This window comes from Hoplias malabaricus, chromosome 16, assembly GCF_029633855.1.
Source record: "Hoplias malabaricus isolate fHopMal1 chromosome 16, fHopMal1.hap1, whole genome shotgun sequence".
NCBI lineage: Eukaryota > Metazoa > Chordata > Actinopteri > Characiformes > Erythrinidae > Hoplias > Hoplias malabaricus.
In genome coordinates, this window is record NC_089815.1 from 284,990 (window position 1) to 306,150 (window position 21,161).

Genomic DNA, 21,161 nt, shown 5'->3' on the forward strand with positions numbered 1-21,161 from the left:
ACACCAATCTAGACTTTTTATTTGCTGTGAACTTGTTTGTCCTTTGAGATTTTACACTTTAATTTTACAACGCTCTACATGTACCTCTCTGAGCTGAGAGCGTTTAAAAAAAACATGTTTCAGGCCAAAAGCATCTGATAAAACTGGTAAAATGTTGTCAGGCAGAGAACACATCACCATTTTTTGCCAGACGTCAGGTTCCTCACCTTTAGAAAAGGATCTTCTAGACTTTTACTTTGGAGCAAATACAGAAACCGGATCATGACATCAAACACTTTGTTTAAAAGACGAAGATTCTGGATTTGTGAAGGAAAACTAAGTCAATTAAATGGTTTTATTTAATGTTTTATTTTATCTGACTAAGGACGGCACGGTGGTGCAGCAGGTAGGTGTCGCAGTCACACAGTTCCAGGGACCTGGAGGTTGTGGGTTCGATTCCTGCTCTGAGTGCCTGTCTGTGAGGAGTGTGGTGTGTTCTCTCTGTGTCTGCGTGGGTTTCCTCCGGGTGACTGTCTGTGAGGAGTGTGGTGTGTTCTCCCTGTGTCGGTGTGGGTTTCCTCCGGGTGACTGTCTGTCAGGAGTGTGGTGTGTTCTCTCTGTGTCTGCGTGGGTGTCCTCTGGGTGACTGTCTGTGAGGAGTGTGGTGTGTTCTCCCTGTGCCTGCGTGGGTTTCCTCCGGGTGCTCCGGTTTCCTCCCACAGTCCAAAAACACACGTTGGTAGGTGGATTGGCGACTCAAAAGTGTCCATAGGTGTGAGTGAATGTGTGTGTGTGTGTTGCCCTGTGAAGGACTGGCGCCCCCTCCAGGGTGTATTCCTGCCTTGCGCCCAATGATTCCAGGTAGGCTCTGGACCCACCGTGACCCTGAACTGGATAAGGGTTACAGATAATGGATGAATGATTAAGTCAAGGAAGAAATGATGAATTCGTCAAACATAAATAAATGAATAAATATCTGAGTTTGTGCTTCATTTCTTTTGAGGCATGGTCTTTACTATTAAAAAACAGTGTTTTCTACATTGACAAACCTTTCAGCATCGTCTCCGTGACTGAAACAGAGTCTGATTCATCGCTGAATGTTACTTTCCTCCAGTCTTCCACAACCCAGAGCTGCTTCTCTTTAGAGCCCTGGAGCCTTCTCTCATAAATGTGCCTCAAAGTGATGAGCCATGCCCCGTAATCTTCTAAAACTATGATGGACACTTATTTTCATCCAAATGAAATTACCCTCCTCCTCATCTGTTACCATTCCACCCACTCAGTGTCAGAACTTCAATTGTTTATACATTTTTCACTCTTGGCCCTGTCCACATTTATTTGGAATGTTCTACAGGCGTCAAATTCTAAAATCTGTTATATTTACAAATATAACATGGAAAATATTACCTTTGTTGTGTTAATTAAAAGTTCAGGGGAATATTTAACTAATAACTGACTCTTCTTTTCATTGCTTTCACAAAAAAAATCCAACCCAACTTTTCCAGAAATGGAGCTCTGTTGTTGTTGTGGAGGAGAAAGTAAACCCAGACCATGCCCCACGAGCCAATAAACAGGCTCCAAACCGACCACGGAAAATGATTTTTTCTTTGATTCATTATTGGAGCTATTTTATTTCCTCATGTCCCTCATTCTATGTGCAGAACACTAGGGGGCAGTGTGTACTCTCTCTCACACCGTGTAAAGACAGAAATAAAGAGGGTGTTTGTTTCCTTCTGTTAATATTTATTTTTTAATGATCTCCCTTCTCCCATTATTATTATTATTATTATTATTTTCTATATTATCATAATGAATTAAGAATCATTCTCCTGTAATGCTGGTGGTAGTGTGGTAGATGGCGCTGTGTCCATTTCATACACACACTCCACTGCAGGAATGTGGTGGTGATTAAAAACCACAGTAAAAACAAACGCGAAGAGTCACCAAAGTAATATAAAATGGCATTGAAAATTAGGAACAATTATTGTCCACAAGGATCAACAAAATGGAGGCGTTTAGCCGCGCCACACCACAATGTTTTAAACTTACTTTAAGCTTATCATTTTTTAATTTGTTTGTGGCGATATAGTGTTGCTGGAGCTATTATTATTATTATTAGGAGTATTAGTAATGGTAGTTAAGAGTAGTATTATCAGTAGTTGTAGTGTTAGTGTTAGTAGAGAGGTGAGGTTTATACTTGTGAGGAGTAGAAGTAGCGATAGTAACCATCAACTGTCACTATGTATAAAATCTGAGAGGTGGGTGGAGTTGCCCTGCGATTCCTCCGCCCTGTGCTGCGGTTCCTGTAAGAGGCGCTGTTCTCGGCTGCGGCTCTAACTCACAGCAGCGGCGGCGGCGGAGGAAGAGAAGAAGCAGCGTAGTGCTTTGGCTGTGAACGCGTGTCAGAGCCCCGGAGTGTTCGGTGCTGGAGCCGCGGAGCGCCTCTCTCAGGCCGGGAGAGGGAAACCGCGGGTGATTCAGGATCTTCAGTCCGAGTTTGTGATTCTCTGAGGCGGGCATGTGGCGCCCGGGCGGTAGTAAGCGAGTCGGAGCCGGAGCGCCACAGCGGCGGCTTCTGTCATGAAAGAGAACGCGTTCGGAGCGCTGGAGCCGGGCGACGACACTCACTCAGTCGCAGTCTAACGGGTCCCGGAGCCGACTAGAGCAGAGACGAATAAAGAAGGAAGGTGTTGGGGTTTTAACAGCAGCAGCAGTGTGTTATGGCCGGGAGAACCCGCAGAGCCTGGTTCAGCGTCCTACTGGGGCTGGTGGTCGGATTCACGTTGGCTTCCAGGCTCATTCTGCCGCGGGCCGCGGAACTGAATAAAGCCGGGCACAAGCGCACCGCAGGCGGAGGCGTGGGAGCCGGGGGCGCGGGAGGTGCGGGCAGCGGAGCGGCGGGGGGCTGCAGCCGGCTGTTGATGTGGCCACCGCCGCCGCAGGAGCATGGAGCTCCGCCGCCGGAGAGAGAGGCTCGTAAAGCGGGGCATTTCTTATTCGTCGGCGTTATGACGGCTCAGAAGTACCTGAATAACAGAGCTGTGGCGGCGTATAGGTGAGAAATACAGAGGGATAAAATCGGGAAGATGAAGGAAGAGGGGGGAACAAAAGCAAGGCAGCTGTGGGGAAGAGGGGGACAGACTCACGGTGAGGGAGAAGGCGTTCACACAGCAGAAGAGAGGGGAGATATCTTGAGGGAACGTGAAGGAATGAAAACAGATATTCACTGTTTAGCTCCAAGACTGTCTTTCTAATGTTATACCCCACAAAGGCAAGGCTTTATTCAGTGTGTGTGTGTGTGTGTGTGTGTGTGTGTGTGTGTGTGTGTGTGGAGGGGGGGGGGACTCAGAACAGAAAAAGTGCACATATATGAGCAAAAGAGGTGAAAATCTGGGCATATTTTAATTAAAATGTGGTAAATCTCATTAAAAATACCGTGTTTATCACTTTGGCTTTTAATAACCCATGAAAACAGGGCTTTGAGGAAAGCAGTTTGGATCTTTTCAGATTCAGTCACATTTTGAGAAAAGAAGTGGAGAACAATAGCAAAGCAGCATTCGGTGCTGAAACGTGTTTAATGTGGAAAAAGTTGTTCATAAATATACAGTAGAGAAGACCTTTTTGTGAAATCCTACCCCACTCCACGTTTAAACGGTCAGTTTCAGTTGTCTGGCCGCCCACTGTTCGTCTTATGAATGAGTTTAACGTGTTTCCGTTTCGCACTACTATGTTTTTTATCGTCTTATGACGAAAAGATCACCGTAGCCTCCATGTTAAGGCTGCATCGATAGACACTAGGCCAGAATGACCTTGCTTGGCTTATGTAGTGAGGTAATGGGCTGGGGTTCAGTTCCCTGCTCGGGGGAAGCTTACCTCTTTGTCTGAAGGAATCCTTCGGCAGGACACCCAGCCCTACGTTATCCCATTTGGAACAGATTAGGGTTGTAAAACCGGGGATAAGAGTGTCTGCCAAGTGCTGGGAATGTAAATAGATATGTAAATGAATGGGGAATAGTGGAGATAATCTGGTTTTCCCCCCACGGTGGCTCAGCTGTGGGGTATAGGTGTGAGAAAGAGGGGAAATAAAGGAAGATTGAAAGAAGGGGGTTGGGACAAAAGCAAGGCTTTAGGCAGCGTGTGAATGGGAGGCAAGTCGTGATACCGAGGAACATTTAAAAAGCTCTTTGGAATGACCAGAAATACGTTTAGTCCAGATTTGTCACGGGAATGTGGTGATATGATGATTTCTTGTGGTTTATTCTTAGCTTGTATGACAAGAGGAGAAACAAAGCCAAAAAAAAAAAAAAGATAAATCCTGGGTGGAGAATTCAAGAGAATCTCTCACCCTCGTAACTCATCTGAGGATGATTGGTGTATCATATCTAAAATAATTTGTTAGTGCCTGGAAGGGTGGTTTCAAACAGGGTTTTTCAGTATGTTAAAGGGTGGTTGATATGACAAAAATATCGTGTCATGATACGTAATCGTTTTTTGAAACTGCACCCTCAAAACCATGGTTTAAAAACTGCCCTGAAATATTCTGTTTAAAATCATTCCAAACTTTTGTTTAAACCCCTAAAAGCTTCACTTTGTATTTCTCAATTACAAATTTAGAAATTCTTTCCCGAATTAAGAGTATTCTGTTACATTACCGGTGCACAGACCTCACTCTGCATGTATGATGACTGCTTTGGTTCATTATTAGGGCTGGGCAATTAATCGAAAATTAATCCAAATTGACCTTTAGAACTCCTAATTGACATAATCTTGTCTATATCAATTACATCAGTTATTTTTATTCTGTTGTGTCCCCGCTGTGTGTTCACGTACTGTCCCTTTAAAACCACGCTACCAAGCTGTAATCACATGATCCTGCCCCCTATCTGCCACATGGAAGCAAACTAAACGCAGAGGCCGACCGAGTGACTCAAGCAGATTGTACCAAAGAGAAATACAGCGTGTGTGGTTTGGACGTGCTCTGTATTGACTATAATTAAGATGACTGTGCTCAAAATACAAGAGAGGAACACGCTCCCAGCAACGTTAGAAAAACGATCCCAGCTTTAATTCTGGAGCATATTTACAACGCAAGCCTCGTCACTGAACTGAGAGTCAAAAATAATCGTTCATTAATCATAATCGTGGTATAATGAACAATTAATCATTATATTGATTCGCGCTCATATCGCCCAGCACTACTCCTTGGTTTTGTGACCTCAGAAATCCTCTCCTGAATCGGCCCATTTGTAACACTGCAGTTTCAAAGAGGAAATGCTCAGCCATGACTTTGACCAGTTATTTTGTGCGTGATGCACTTCTAGCATTAACAACATCGCGATGACGCGCTAACGCTTGATTTTCACTGGAGTGGGTTTTTAAGTCCAACGTGCGTTTGGTCACTTTGCTCACGGCCACTCGTTTATCCGCCTCTGTCATTTCTTCCCATCTACCTCTGTCTGTGGGTCGCTTCAGGCCGTGCAGCCGTATCCCACGTCGTCTCTGAACTGTATCTGAACGCAGAAAGCCACAAAGGCCAATCTCATCCTAAAGTAGTTGTGGGGTCTTTGTGAACAGAATGGTCTGAACGTTTAAAATGATCTTTTGTGTTTATCTAGGATGTTTCTTGCTGGGAATAATCCTTTAAATAGCTGGGGTTCTGGAGTTTTAAGAGATAATATTAGACTCTTGCTTGTGAAGAAAGCATGCAGTCCGAACAGTGCTGTCTTTTCTTTCGCAGTCATGTGGGCCACACTAATGCAGTTTGAGAACATGCCTCCCTGTTTCTCAGACGGAAAACAGAATATTTTTTTGGAATGAGCCTGAATTTCTCGTGAATCGCTCCCAGAATAGATTGTGATTAGGTTTTTATGATTAACCTCTTTGGCAGCAGTGTTGCTCTGAAAGATAAGCCTGATGTTGTAGTGTGGCTTAGGCTCTGTTTGCATAGAGACTGCAGATAACAGTTTATTTTCATATCCAGGTTTGCCTTGGAGTGTTGGGTTACGCTGTGCTTGCGTGTAATCCGCAATGAATGGTGTTTCTGTAATCCTCGTTTTCTCTGTTTGAGGCTGGAATAAAAAACAAATTCAGTTCCCCACGGCACTAACTGGTTGATATATTTCTCTGGGTCACCCCTGACTTTAGGAAAGTGTCGGCACTTGACCTCATTAATGTTCTAGTGCAGTTAAATCCTCACAGCAATGTTCAAACACATTGTAGAAGAGAACAGTCTGGCGCTGCAGAAAAGCACCAACGTTCTCTTTATTTCAGAAGTAACACCAGCTAAAGTTGGTTGTAAGGCTTACAGGAAAAGATCAGGTCATGTCAGACTTAATGTATATATATGTGTGTGTGTGTGTGTGTGTGTGTGTGTGTGTGTTACAGGACCTGGGCCCAAACAATTCCAGGCAAGGTGGAGTTCTTCTCCAGCGAAGGCTCCGACACGTCAATTCCCATCCCCATCGTGGCGTTGAAGAATGTAGACGACTCTTACCCGCCGCAGAAAAAGTCCTTCATGATGCTCAAGTACATGCACGATCACTACCTGGACCAGTACGAGTGGTTCATGCGCGCCGACGATGACGTCTACATTAAGAGTGACCGGCTGGAGAGCTTCCTGAGGAGCCTCAACAGCAGCGAGGCCATTTTCCTGGGCCAGACGGGCATGGGGGCTCGGGACGAGCTGGGCAAGCTGGCCCTGGAGCCCGGGGAGAACTTCTGCATGGGCGGTCCCGGTGTGATCATGAGTCGCGAGGTGCTGAGACGGATGGTGCCTCACATCCGCCAGTGCCTGCAGGAAATGTACACCACCCACGAAGACGTGGAGGTGGGCCGCTGTGTGCGGCGGTTTGCCGGGGTGCAGTGCGTCTGGTCGTATGAGGTGAGTAAAGGGCCTCGTTGGGGTGACTAATGACACAAAAGCCATATCGCCTCCTGAGCTGTATTGCATCTTTTGACACATACGAGCGTCACGAAGGGGTTCAGTGTAGGGCAGATGTAGATTGAATCAATGTACATTTTGGGGGTCATTTTCTCTAATGCTGACAAATTACAGTTCACTACAGGAAGCAAAGGGGGCGCTGTGGCTGTGAGGAAACTGCTTGTTATGTAGTCAGGGCTAGTAGGTGGCACAGGGGTTCGTTTTAGCCAGAGATTCAAACGATCAGTGATAAAGCTCCTGTAGGAATGTGGCAGATGGTAGTTTCGAAGAAGCACTGTTGTGATGCTGGTTTTGAATTTTGCACAATTTTGCAAGTAAAAGTGTCAACCAGCAAAAGACTGAAAAGGCTCAAACGTTGACACCCTGATCACAGGCTTCTCAGCCGCGCAGAGCACCATTTCTTTCGAGCTGATTTTTAAAGAATGCCTCCTTTATTTCAATAAGGAGATATTTTGTTCTTGGACAGAAATACAAGGTCACATTACAGCGATCAAAGCAAAGTGTGTTGCTGCAATCCAAAGTCCAATCTGCAGGCTCTTGCTTTCTAGTGCACATTGTTCTAAAATCAGCTCCTTTTAACAACCTCTCAGAACTGCAATTTGGTGGATTGAAAATTGTAGGTTGCAGCTTTTTGCAAAAGGCTTTTTTTTTCTCTCCCCCTTCACCATCCTTGCTCCCTGGCAGCCATTAACCCTCTCAGCGCTCTTACATACCAGTGCTGTATACGTGTGTGTTTGCGTTTTCAATGGGATATGAGCCTTTCAGCACAAAAGAGCTGCCTGTGTTTGTGTTAATAAACACTCTTTTATGAAGAAGCACTTGGGCACGGCAGTGTGTAAAGCTCTCGTGTCCATCAGTGTCAAAGGTAAATCCAAGGCAGCTTAAGTATTAGTGTCAAAAGGCTTGTCTAAAGAAGTTCTTCCGTATGTTCAGCAGAAACTGATTTGTTCACGGAAGGTTTATTCAGAGCTTCAGTGTCTTACTTATTTATGATCGTTTTAAAGCCTGTTTGTGGTACTTTAGCAGGTGCGGTGATTTGTAGAAGCCTTCACTGCGAATCCGTGACCTAGCTTCGAAATATGGCTCTCATTTACATATTATTTACATATGGTAACGAGTCATTTATTATAACTTTAATAACGTTGAACTGAAGGATGGGGCTTTGTTCATCGTCTGTTCCTCTGCCTCACGCCCAGGGATTCAGGGTAGGATCCAGATCCGACATCAACCTCATCTGGATGAACAGGTTTCAGCGAATGAATGAGTGAATGAATACATAACTCTTACATAATCCTTTAAAGACAAATGGCATGAACTCGTGAAGACATTCAACGGAGCAAAACCATCACAGTGCTGTGAAACATTTATAAATAAATAAATATCATTTATCCGAGTTTTTCAGTCATTAAAACAGGGCAATAATTCAATATCAATATCGCAATATAAAAAGTTTCAGTAACAATATTACTTTTATACACATTTTCTATGTTACAGTGTTATTTACAGCACCTGTCACTGTCAGTCGTTACAGGCCACTGTCCTCAGTTTTAAAGTTAATTTATAAATATTAATATTGATAGAGCCCAGAGGTGGTTGTTTGACGGTGATGTCGTGTTTTCTGTGGCTTTTTTTATTGTTCGTATTGAATTATATCGTATCGACCGAAGTTAAGAAATATATTGCGATATAGATTTTGTCGGTATCGTCCAGCTCTACATTAAAAGGCTGTTGTAGCCCTGTGACTGCTTCCCTTCAGAGTTCTCCAGGAGCCCAAAAGTGCTTCTTCTAAGGCATCTGTCCAAAGCGTGCAGCAGGGCTTTCTCAAAACCTGCTGCAAATGTTCTGCCTCAAGTTAAGTGGACCGTCCAGTCTCGGCTGTTGAGCAACGCCTGTTAAGCACCAGAACGAAACACAGTGAGTGAGTGACTCATGGGAAAGTCCTCTTCATTAGTCTTTCATTGAACTTTTGTGAGGGTGACCTCTGATCCGGGGAGGACGGGCCGTCAGACGCAGAGGCAGAGCCAGCCTCTTCGTTTCTGAGTGCTGTGGTGGGAAATACCAGAGGCTGAGGAGCTGAGAGCATGTTTCAGGGTTTCAGAGCTCACCTGGTCAGGAAGTGGTTTGAGCGGATTGACAAATGACTGTCATGCCAGTGAGCTTTTAGCGCCGAGGCCGGAGCTTTTCTTTGCCTCTGTCCTCACCACTCGAAGATGTTTAGGAATGGGGAAGTGGTACTTTTCTTCATTTGTCTTCGGCCACGATTGCATACTTTCTTCTCATTCTCAGTAAGTCTTAGGGTATCGTTTAGTCTACTTATCCTATCCGTCAAGGCAAGATTACCTCTTTTCCATTTTCACTGACTGGAGCAGACGTGTACATAATCTTTCACGGCGAATGCGACTGCGCCTTTTGCTCATAAATTGGCAAAATGGAAAAATTAGTAGGTTGGAAAGGCATCAGAGGCCCTCTGATAAATCACCATTAGTTTTTGGCAGGTGGAACGGGTCCCGAATAGAAGCTGTGCTTCTGCAAGCGTCTCTCCCCCTGCGCCTTGTACCAGTGGGGGCTTTAATGCGCATTTGATGTGTGCTTTAATTACAGCTGTGCAGGGCTGGTTAGAGACGGCACAGCTGGGCAACCTGCTATTAACGTCAGAGCGTTCTGCCTTCAGTGCTTTATAGACACGGCGAGGACCTACTGCCTCGCAAGTCTCGACAAGTCCTCAGAGAGGCAGAGCCTTGGAAAGTGACCTCAAAGACCAAGTAGCTTGCTCTGTGAAATGGTGGCCTGGTTTTAGAGCGGAAAGTTGAATCATTCTTTTTTTTTTTTTTTTTTTTTTTCATCAAAACATTGGAGTGATTTATTTATTTATTTATTTATTTATTTTTGATAAATCAATAAAGCTGCAGTTTATACCGCAGCCAACATCACGGGCTCTCACATGGTGTAAGAAGGAGCTAAGGGGGCTGCAGGAGAACTATAAATGTTGTTATACATTTTCATAACTGTAGTTCTTTCACTGTACTAAATTATTAACAAGTTGCCAGTGAAGTCTGAGACGGATGTTTCTAGCTACAGAGAAAACTGCCAAAATGTATCTGATCATTAATTTCCTGAAAAGTTCCGTAAGTGAAGAGTACGACCGACGGGGGTTCAGGGGCGGGGGCGGGACCCTGTAACAAAGGAGCTTTAGGTTTGAAAAATTGACAAATGCTCCAGACAGGAACACGGCACTGCGGATGATCTCAGACGTACATGTACCTTAATGTATAAATATTTGCTGTTAAAATATCTGGCACAGGCTTGATCAGAAATAGCTTTTGGCCATAGCCTGAGAAGTGTGTGTGTGTGTGTGTGTGTGTGTCTTTCTGTCCCTTGTCTAAGTTTGTGTTAAGAGTGTGAACAGTGGAGCTGTTGAAGGATCACCTGTAGTGTAGAGTAAATAGTTTTTGCACCTGTAAATCCAGTGGCTTTAGATTGAATCTGTCTACATAGCAGAAGTGTTATTCATGTTTTCTCGCTGTAACAGGAAACGCGCTTCACAGAAATGCTAAGTATGTGGTTGTGCAATATTGCGCTCTCATTGTGATTGATTATTGCACTACGTCACGGCACATCATTAACATTGTCACAGCACATAAACACTAACTGAATAAAGCCATGAATCTCTGGATTTAAAAAAATGTATTCAGTATTTTGACTCAAGTCTGTCACAACTTTTCCAACGTTGAAGACTAGAGCTGTGTAGAGACACAGAATGGTCCTCTGCGTTGTACCTACTCGACTCGGCTCTACTCGCTTTTTGGCGCCTGGTACTGGGGCCAGATTCACCAGAGCAGAGTAGAGTAAGTGCTCCTAGGCTATCGGCATTGTATTGATCAGTTTATGGCTCAGAGGCTTGGCGAAGTGTAAGGATTGGTTGAAAACACAGGGGTTCCCAGTGAGTGTATAATGTTTGCTCTGGTATTTGAAATCTGTGTCTGTATCTGTGTAGAAAGTCGTTTCATGCTGTAATACTTTTAGAAAAACATGCCCAAGATCCGAGGTAGTAGCACGTTCAGCATTTGGAATCACCCTCGTGAACTCTCCCCGACCCTCGGGCTGGAAACGAAAGCCATATGAATCCAGAACCCATCTCTGAGAGGAGCGCTGCTCTGTGGCGTAGATCACAGCTTTTAGAGAAACGCAGAGACGCAGCGAGAGAGCAGCGCTGGCCCGAGGGAGGCCCACTGAGCTTTTGTCATTAATGTGGGCTGATCGCCCATCACCTGGCCCTGCCTTCTGCCTGTCGACCCACAATCCCATGCGCAGCTGCCCAGAGATCGCTCCTACACGGACCCGAACGTTTCAATCTGCTCCTCTGACCTTGTCCTCCTGCGGCTCCTCTCTGCAGCGCGCTTGTTGAGACGGCAACACGGAAGTTAGAGTTTAATCACATCGTCGCTGTCCAGTTAAAAACACGTATCTCCATTTTTGTTGATTTTTTTAGTTTACTATGTCATTTGAACACAGATGTCCAGAAGTTTGTAGACAACTCGCCTAGTTGGTGAACTCAAATCTCAAAAGAAATGAGAGCCTTAAAGGCCATTGATTCTGGGGAACTGCTTTCCTCACAACAAAGTTATCTCCGTCTTTGTGTTCATTCTGAAGCTTGTGTTGTGGAGCGGTGCGTTTGAGTAAGAAACTGACTGTAGCGCGTTTGTCGGTGAAGTTCAACTCAGTTCTTGTTGCGTTCAAACCCCACGATGCACAAAGAGACCAGAGCAGACAACGTCTTAATTTTATAGACTATGCTTCGGATTCAAATCTTGACCGTTGCCTTTAAAGCAGTAAAAACAAAGCCACACGCTGTCCTTTTGGAAACTGCGTTCACTTGTGTTTGTGATCCAGGACTTAACTTCCAACATCAATACCTGGCCTCAGCCAACTCTTGTGGCTGAAAACCATCAAATCCTCAGAGAGATGTTCCATCCAGGCTGTATAATGTGCTTCAGAGTGTTGGAAACCCTTGAGGGCTGCTGCCTTCTGTTCAGTTGAAATGTGTGGCAACAGAGTGAAGTAATGTGTGTCAGTTAAACCCTATTGCAGTGATGAATGGAGCAGAGATGCAGAGGAGCCCCCCAGCCTCGTTTAATTGACTTCCTCTTTCTCTCTGCGCCTCTCGCAATGGACTCTGTTGTCATGGCACCTGATGTATGATTTCTGAGAGCTTGCGAGCGGCCGAGGGAGATTTATTTATTTTATTATTATTGTTTTCAAGTGCCGTCATCGGTTATTCATCTCTCGCGGCCGCTCGGCCCAACGCAAACACCTGGACTCGCTCGTTATTTAGCTCTTATCTTGATGGGCGGCATCTTATTTGCCTGGCTTCCTCAATCCTGCAGCACTAGATCTTCACTCTGGTCTCGAGGCGTTGAGAATGTGTTCTTAAAAATAGATGGTTCTTCAAGAGTGCTTCAGTGAAGATAATGGTTCTATATAGAAGCAGGAACACTTCAGCTATTTGCTCAAAGTCTTTTTTTTTTTTTCTCTCCTTGAAAGGGCTCTTAAGATCAATGGAAACTGTTTATCATTCATTCATTCATTCATTATCTGTAACCCTTATCCAGTTCAGGGTCACGGTGGGTCTAGAGCCTACCTGGAATCATTGGGCGCAAGGCGGGAATACACCCTGGAGGGGGCGCCAGTCCTTCACAGGGCAACACACGTTCACTCACACACTCACACCTACGGACACTTTTGAGTCACCAATCCACCTACCAACGTGTGTTTTTGGACTGTGGGAAGAAACCGGAGCACCCGGAGGAAACCCACGCAGACACAGAGAGAACACACCACACTCCTCACAGACAGTCACCCGGAGGAAACCCACGCAGACACAGAGAGAACACACCACACTCCTCACAGACAGTCACCCGGAGGAAACCCACACAAACACAGGGAGAACACACCACACTACTCACAGACAGTCACCCGGAGGAAACCCACACAAACACAGGGAGAACACACCACACTCCTCACAGACAGTCACCCGGAGGAAACCCACGCAGACACAGGGAGAACACACCAAACTCCTCACAGACAGTCACCCGGAGGAAACCCACGCAGACACAGGGAGAACACACCAAACTCCTCACAGACAGTCACCCGGAGGAAACCCACGCAGACACAGGGAGAACACACCAAACTCCTCACAGACAGTCACCCGGAGGAAACCCACGCAGACACAGGGAGAACACACCAAACTCCTCACAGACAGTCACCTGGAGGAAACCCATGCAGACACAGGGAGAACACACCAAACTCCTCACAGACAGTCACCCGGAGAAAACCCACGCAGACACAGGGAGAACACACCATACCTGCTGCGCCACCGTGTCGCCCTGGTTCTAATATTTTGGTGCTAAATAAAACCAGTTAAAATTCTGATACAGAAACGTTCAGAATACATTCTCCATTGATGTGGAAAGCGCTTTCACAGTTCAGAGAATCCTTAAAGAATCCTAATGCTTCTTGGAGTGTTTGTGGTTCTGATTAGAACAGTTGTCTTCACTGAAGAACCCTTGGCCATCACTCCTCTTGTCTTTTGCGTACAGTATTAAAGGGTCCCTCCATCTCTCTTTTTTGTGATGGCTGTGTAATAACGTAGAACATTTTTACAATGTTGTTTCCACAGATTTACATGTTTATATAATTAAACTAATTAGTAACACACTGAATCATCGAGGGTGCATTTCAGCCGTAGTTGTGGTTTATACGGTAATGCATATTTAAGATTCCCCTGAGGCAGAGAGGGACACACCTTTCTCATTGTTTAGTATGTGCCTTTAAGTGACTAAAATGTCAGGACACCTGATCTGATTACAGTCAGCGCTGATAATGTTTGAGATGTGATTAGTCCGGGAGCGCAGTAGCCCCACTCCACAGCCCAGAGCTGGGGGGCTTTATACTCCCCTACCGTAGATTTATGAAACAGTTGAAGATGTTTATTCTCTGATCTGATCTCGTCTCGTGTCTAGGACCAGGGTTCCCTCGTGAATCTCGTGATGAAACACAATCCTACTGTTAATCCTTTTCCATGTATTGCTTAACGTTTCAAGTGACAGGAGCCGGACTTGTCGAGCTCAGCTGCTGCCTTTCAGAAAAGTGACTAATGACACCGTGTCAGAACACACTGCAGTCTTAATTTTATTGTGCAGTCGTCCTGTGAACCATCCAGTCTGACCACCATTCCTGAAACCGGAGGAGGAGGGCGGCATGTTTTCAGCGTGAAGGCGGAGCTAAATGTATATTTCAAAATGCAGAAGTATGAGTGCGTAGGGTCCAGTTTCACATCATTTTTTTTCCCCTTACGTCTGCTGCAGAGAACACACTTCCTCACATTAAACAGAGCATGAGTCGTGCTGACTGTAACATACGGAGGGGGGGTAAATCATATCTGTGGGTTACAGTCTTGTCTGGTTTACGCAGTGAATCGTTCTCATTAGGGAACGGTGTTGACTCGTGTTCACATCAGTCCAAACGTCACTCCGCCCTGTGTTTACAGACCTATACACAGATGAAAGCGCTGTTACTGGAGCTCTGCTGCTGTTTCTATGAGACAGAACGGGTCAGAAGACGAGGCTCCGGTGTTGTGACTGCGCTGATCTCAGATGAACGCTCAGCAGCGGAAATGACAGAATAAGATTTAGATCAAAGACCTGATGCAGCAGAACAGAAGGGAAACCACAAGGGGAAATTATATTTCTCTTTTGGTTTATCTCCGTGTGTGCACGCATGTGTTTGAGTGTGTAAGGGGAGGGTGAGTAAAGGTGTCCTCGTGTCTCAGCAGCACCGTGTCCTCTCTTGTGCTTTGAGGTTTGTGGACAAGTGGTTTTTTTGTTTTTTCTGTCTCTCTCTCTCCTCCCTCTCTTCTTTTTGGTCAGCCCACTCCACAGGAAGTAATCCTCCCACACGTGTCCTCTCCTCTACAATGCCTCAGCCTTCACTCACTGGGGGAAAAAAATGGCTATTTCTTGCTACATGGCAAAACCAGGAATTATACTGCCACTGCAATCCTGTACTTTGTGGCTCCTTTCATGGGCTCTTTTTTGGAGATTTATCTGAGATGGGTCATTATTGCACTCTGCAGTGTTTTGGGAGCTTGGGGCGTTAGACGTAAATATGAACCTTCTCCAGCAGCTCAGGAAACCAGGCCACAGCAGCCGCTTCAAAATGCACTGGTCCCAAATGGGAAACTCTGTCCCCATAGTGTTTATGTGCAGAAGAATACTGGCGTTTCTGTTTATTTGGACGCATCAGGGAGGAAATGGCTAAGGAAATGCTTCTGGTGACTGTTTTTTTTTTTTTGTAAATGTAAACTTCCAGACTCTTGGACTGTTGCTTATTTTTATATTGATTATAATTTCAGGACAGGACTAAAATGCACCACTGGGCTGTAAATCTACACCTTTCCAGAGGTGGATTCACTCTTACTACCACTCAGAGCCATCAGAGCGAGTTTTCCAGATCAGGACTCTCTCTGTTCCAGCTTCATTCTTGCCTCGACCCGGAGAATTACCCCAATATTTCTCTATCGAATGGAACTGTGGTTTGGTGGGTGTTACGCACCCAAAGAGAAAGGGCCAGTGGTGGTTAATCGATTAATACATATTTCAGTCTGCATTTGGTTAGCTCTCTGCGTGCTGTCGTTAAGTGTGCTTCAAGCCGCACTGCATTTTTTTTAAGCCCATAAGAATCCAATATTAACATAAGTCTTAAACCACAGAAACAAAAACAGCAATGTACACATGATTGTGTGGTACATAAAGCCACACGAATGTCATAACTGGAGCTCAGTGAAAATATGTGCCCATAAGTGCCTTTTTAGTACTTTCTTATTGAAAAACAAAATACAGCATGACCATGTTTTTATACGGTGGCTTCTTCCAGAAGGAGACGGCACACAGTGGAAGTGGACTGAGGGACGCAGAGTTCTTTTACTTGTTTACAATCCTCTCGTTTTACATAAGTACTTCACACACAGTACGTTTTGATCCTCGGCTGTTAACAGGCCACGGCCCCCGTGGAAATCCAGATTATCTGGTGGTTGTCCAGTTTGTGAAGCCGAGAGGTCCTCCTCGAGCTGAAGGCCGTGAGTGAGCTGTGGTGGTGTAAGCAGGCATTTATCATCTTGATGCGTCATTTTTAATTTCTGGCCACGCGAATGTATTGATCGTAGGAGGGTTATATACTTTGTCATAAGCATTGGTCAGGGATTGATTTTAACGCTGTGAATCATAAGGAGCGAGCTGCATTACCTGGTCGTGGTCTTTTATAGACTTTTGCATATTTCAGTACTTCAGTACTATTTATGGGGCCTTCTAGCTTTGTCCTGGACCTTCCTATAAGTTGTTAGCAGTGTGTCACGCCTCGTCTCGCCTCTGCACTTGGAATAAGAGCTCAGTTATCCTGCTGTCTGCCTCTGTCGCGACCGAGCTCTGCCTCTCATCGGTTCTCTTTTTGTCCAAGCGAGCGGCCGTGCGTGTGGCCAGCCTGGTGTATTTTCAGGCGTCCTGCGGCCGCTGGACTGATGTATGTGTTGTTCTGTTGCTCTCGAGCAGGAGGCTAAAATTAGGGCCACAACAAGCAAATAAATGTTTACTGGTTTTATTTAAAATAAATACAAACAGAGGTTGTAGAGCCTGGCCTGTGCCACCGAGTTCAGAACGAGACCTGAAATGCTGCCTCTGTGTAGGCCACTGGACGTCCGGCGAAAAAGGCCTCTCGAGTCGACGGGTTCATTGCCTGTGAATTGTCTGAGCGTCCACTTTAGAGCTTTGGAGAGCGGCTTGTGAGGCTCAGCGGCAGTCTGTTCCATTTCAGATCTCTCTCTCTCTCTCTCTCTCTCTCTCTTTGCTTTCTCTTATCTGCTCTCAGCACCGTGGACCCTTGGAGGCACCGGCGATTTCAAACCAAATATTCTCCTGGTCCGTCTGGTGAGAGGCTTCAGGTTGTGTTTGGATTAGTGATGCACAATGTATCGATGGCCGATGTATTATTCAGCGATATGTGGGTGTCTTTGGGTTATTGTTATCGGTCGGATATTGGATGTGTTTTTTTTTTTGTTTTGTTTTGTTTTTTTCTTCAGTTTCTGGGATTAAATTTATCAGACGCTCAGTACAATTACACACAGATGCGGTGTACACACACACACACACACACACACAGATACTCTTAACCACCACAGCACAGGAGCCCTTCTCATATAAAACATAGAATATAGATATTGAGTCATTCAACATCTGAATTTATTACACTTTATGCCGCTCGCTCTCTCTCCAAAAAAAACCCGGTGCTGCACTAATTGGTGTCCCTCTAGAAACCTTTTATGTGGAACCTGCAGTAAATCTTTGATAAAAATATAAACGAACAACAACTGAAATGCTCAAAAGATGAAATTAAAAAGAAAAGAGGTTGTCTTAAATGGTTTAAAGGTGTAGAGTAAGTCCTAACTACTGCGTAAATAAGTGTCCCCCTCAGATAAACAGCACTAAAAGCCCCGCTGTGACACGTCCACAGGTGTGTGTCCGTCCGTCCGTCCACGGGGAGGAGAAGGGCTCAACACCACAGGTGTGAAAAGACCATTCTGAAACCAAACCAACTTCTAAAACCAAACAGTATCTAGGTTTCTTTTAAAAAAACTGAAATGAAGTCTAACGTAAACAATGGAAGCTGTTATAAATGAAGCGGATGGAGAACAGACTGAAATATGTCCGCGTTGGAGCTTAAAATAATGTTGTCTTCTTTGTTCCTAATATCTTAAGTCTTTCAAAATGGCCGCTGCGTTCGTGTTAAGTTTCTGACTTGTGCTCAGTGCTGTAGATGAAGACCTTCATGCGGTAAGTGTTTTTAAACCAGATTTTATTGCAGTCCTCCAGGAAAGGCCCTGCAGCTGCTGGGTGGGCTGAGGGCTGTGTGAAAGCTCCTGAGTGATTGGAGCTGTGTCCTTCCCACAGACGTCGTCCCGGTGGCCAGCAGGCGCTCCATCATGATGCTTACTGTTACACTGTCATTTGTTTGGGAGTTAACGTCCAGGGTGTTTCTCGTCTATTGCTCTCCTTGCTGCTATTTTCCTTTGCGCTGGACACTCCTTGATCCAGCTCAGATTCTGCGGCAGACAGAGTTTCAACAAAGGACTGGTGTGTTTTGTCTGAGTCACAGAGTGGTTAAACTGGCCGAGAGGGTCTTGTGATGTGGAACAGGCAGAGTTCCTCTGATCCTGTTGTGAGATGGTCCATGAAATGCATATAAACCATGGTGTTTGGTGTCGTGTAGTGGGTAACACCACTGACTTGAAGACTGCAGACTAGGGTCTGTGTAAACATACCATAATATACCAGTAAGTGTCCTAAGAGGGAGAGACTGCTAACGCCACGGATACTTCCAGTTTATTCCTTGGGGTCAAATTGACCCCAACAAAGTAATACTAGTATAAAAATTTTAGGATTAAAATGGTTTTCCATGGTTGTGTCAGAGATTTACTCATGTTGACGCCCTCGTTAAATAAACATCGTTGTATAAACATTGTTAAATAAACCAGTTTAAGGGTGTTTTTTTTTTTCAGTATTCGAAGGTGAAATGTTGATTTCTCTTGTCTGATACAGAGAAAACAGCTTGGGGTCAGACTGACCCCCGAAAAACGTTGCGTTCATGACGTACAGTGAGTGTGCACAGGACACGGGAAACAATGTTAATTTTGTTTACCACATTTTATCATTTAAATTACGAGCAATTGTAATTTCAGAAATGAAAATTTGAACTGGATCCAACTGATCCCAAAGATCTAGATCAAGGAGTTTTAACCTGCTCAGACCCTCGGAAGGAGCTGAGATTTGGAAATCCCAGTTAACTTTTTAAATTCTGTCTGAATTGCGATGGATGCAGCGGTAGAAGTGGTCAGAGGTGACATTCTCTTTGACTTGTTTGAGGTTTTATTCTTATAGCTGCGTTATTGCACGAATGAATCAAACCTGATGTTGTGTGAGACGGATGACCCATGTTTCAGATGAGGGTTTCTGACGCTGCTGCTGTGGAGAGAGGAAAACCAGGATGTTCTTCAGAAGGCTGTCAATCTCACAGTTTGGGGATGAAAAAGATGCTGCTGGTGTTTCCACAGTGAAGCACAGGTTCAAGCTGAGTGTAGTACAGTGTAGTGGGCTGAGATGATGCTCTGAAGGAAAGGCAGCAGGGCTTCTTCTCGCCCAGGTTCTGACTGATGGGCGGCGGTGGGGTGTAGAGCGCATGGAAAGGTGGGATGTGCGGAGTAAGGATCTTGCACCAAAACTGAGTTTGTCTCAGAGACTCTTGGATCCTCCTCCACACCCAGATTTCGCAGTTTTTGAACATCCGTACTGTCTGAGTGCCATCTGATCGTCACAGATATGTTCCAATGTCTAGGGTTAACCCTTTCCTGATGGGGAGAGGGAACAGCTGGGAAGAAGACTTTTTTTTTATTTATTTATTTTTTTATTCCTAAACCTAAATTTCAGATGTTGGATTCAACTTTGTGTGTGTGTGTGTGTGCTGTACACTCCCAGTGTTGGGCTTAGGATGCGTGCAGAAAAAAGCTCAGCGAGGAACAGATGCCTGTGTAATATCACTAATATCAGTGTATATAGGTCAGGTGTCCGTGTGTGGTTGGATCCCGAGGATTACAGCGTGAGGGCTGGGCTGGGACTGGGATTTGCACGTAGCAGTGAGAAGCCGGATTTGTGAGCGCAGGGACAGCGTTACAGCACCGTCTCCATCGCCAGGACAACAGACCGACGTGCCAGGACTCGGCTAATGAAAATCAGCGGCTTCTGCTTCCTCTACGTCTGAGCCTCGTCAGCTTAAAGTCTGACCCGTCCCTCTGCTGCCGAGGGCAAATCTGTATCCTCTCTCTCTCTCTCGCTCGCTCGCTCTCTCTCTCTCTCTCTCTCTCTTGCTTTAGAAACCCTCTAAACAAGGGGCCCTTTGTGACTCTGCTATAGTACCCCTTTTATTTCAGCCACTGTACTCTACCTCTCTACCTTTAACCTGCTGCCTCCATTCAATTTGTTCCTAATCCTTGCTTGACTCCATTTTTGTGTTCTCACAGCGTGTCCAGTGTTCCATGTTCAGCCCCGAACATGTTGTGTTTGACGTGGTCCTGCTGGCTGTGAAAGCAGGTAAAAGCCCACTCCCCCACCTCCTCCTCGTCGTCCGCCCCCTCCTCCTCTCTCCTACGCTCTCAGGCGTCAGTAACACCCCGCGTGCCAAGGCCAGTAGAAAATGGTCCTGATTGTCAATGATTGTTTTTGCACCTGGCCCTGGCCCTAAGGCCCGTGTGATTAAAAGGGACACGTTGTAGGACGCAGTAGAGCTGCTGTGTTTTGGTTGGACCCTGGGGCCTGTTCTATTTCAGTGCCGCAAAGACGGCATTCCTGGCCTCAGTGGCCAGATTAAGAGGATAACCCTCAGTGTCCACAGTGACTCATGCTCCTGAATAGCACTGAGCAGAATGAGATAGTATGAGGGTCTGGACGTATATCTCCAGATCGGGGACACACTGTGGAATCCTTGGCTCCAGAAATTGGAAAAATAACTCACGGAGTGTAATTGGTCCACATTGGACCAGGGTTTTTTAAGGTGGTCTTTTTTTTTTTAAATATATGAATAAAGGGATTAAATTAATTGGATTTTTTTCTATTTGACTTATTCATGTAGTTCTTTTCTGCTCTTACTGTATTAGCTTTTTTTTTTTGCACTTTTTTAATACTTCCATAGCCTTGTAATTGTTATACATCTGTAATGATGTTGGCTTTTTGCTCTTTCATATTCTTTACTGTGATGCTACAACCTTGATTTTCCCTCTTGTGGTAAATAGTGGTCCATGTTTGTATATCTCCATCCATCCGTCATTTCAATAAAGCTAGTATTTGCTGGTGTCTCTATGTAAGTTACAAGGTTATGTTAGCACCAAGTGAACTGAGATGTGCTCACTCTTCTCCCCACTGGATTTAGTCTTATTTCTGGCAGAGTCATATCAACCAGCCCCTGATGTACCGGAGTTTTCTCTGTCTGAATATCTCAGGGTGCATATTGACATAAAGAGAGTTCCAAAAGCCAAGTGTCTCGCGTTTGCTGCGAATATAGTGGTGTCATCCCTCTGTTCCGTCTCACTCTGTGTGTATCTATGGCCTTAAGAGATGTGAACGGTTTTTGCGGTCTATTTTAGAGC

General features: G+C 45.1%; 1 protein-coding gene across 1 annotated transcript in view; it reads left to right on the plus strand.

Annotated features, from left to right (window-relative positions):
- Nucleotides 1-2,302: 2,302 nt before the first annotated feature.
- Nucleotides 2,303-21,161, plus strand: part of chsy1 (chondroitin sulfate synthase 1) — a 64,486-nt gene continuing 45,627 nt past the window's right edge. Inside the window, exons 1-2 of the mRNA XM_066648180.1 lie at nt 2,303-3,034; nt 6,364-6,859. Coding sequence (XP_066504277.1) covers nt 2,700-3,034; nt 6,364-6,859 — 831 coding nt within the window. The 5' untranslated portion in view covers nt 2,303-2,699. The remainder of the gene's footprint in view (nt 3,035-6,363; nt 6,860-21,161) is intronic.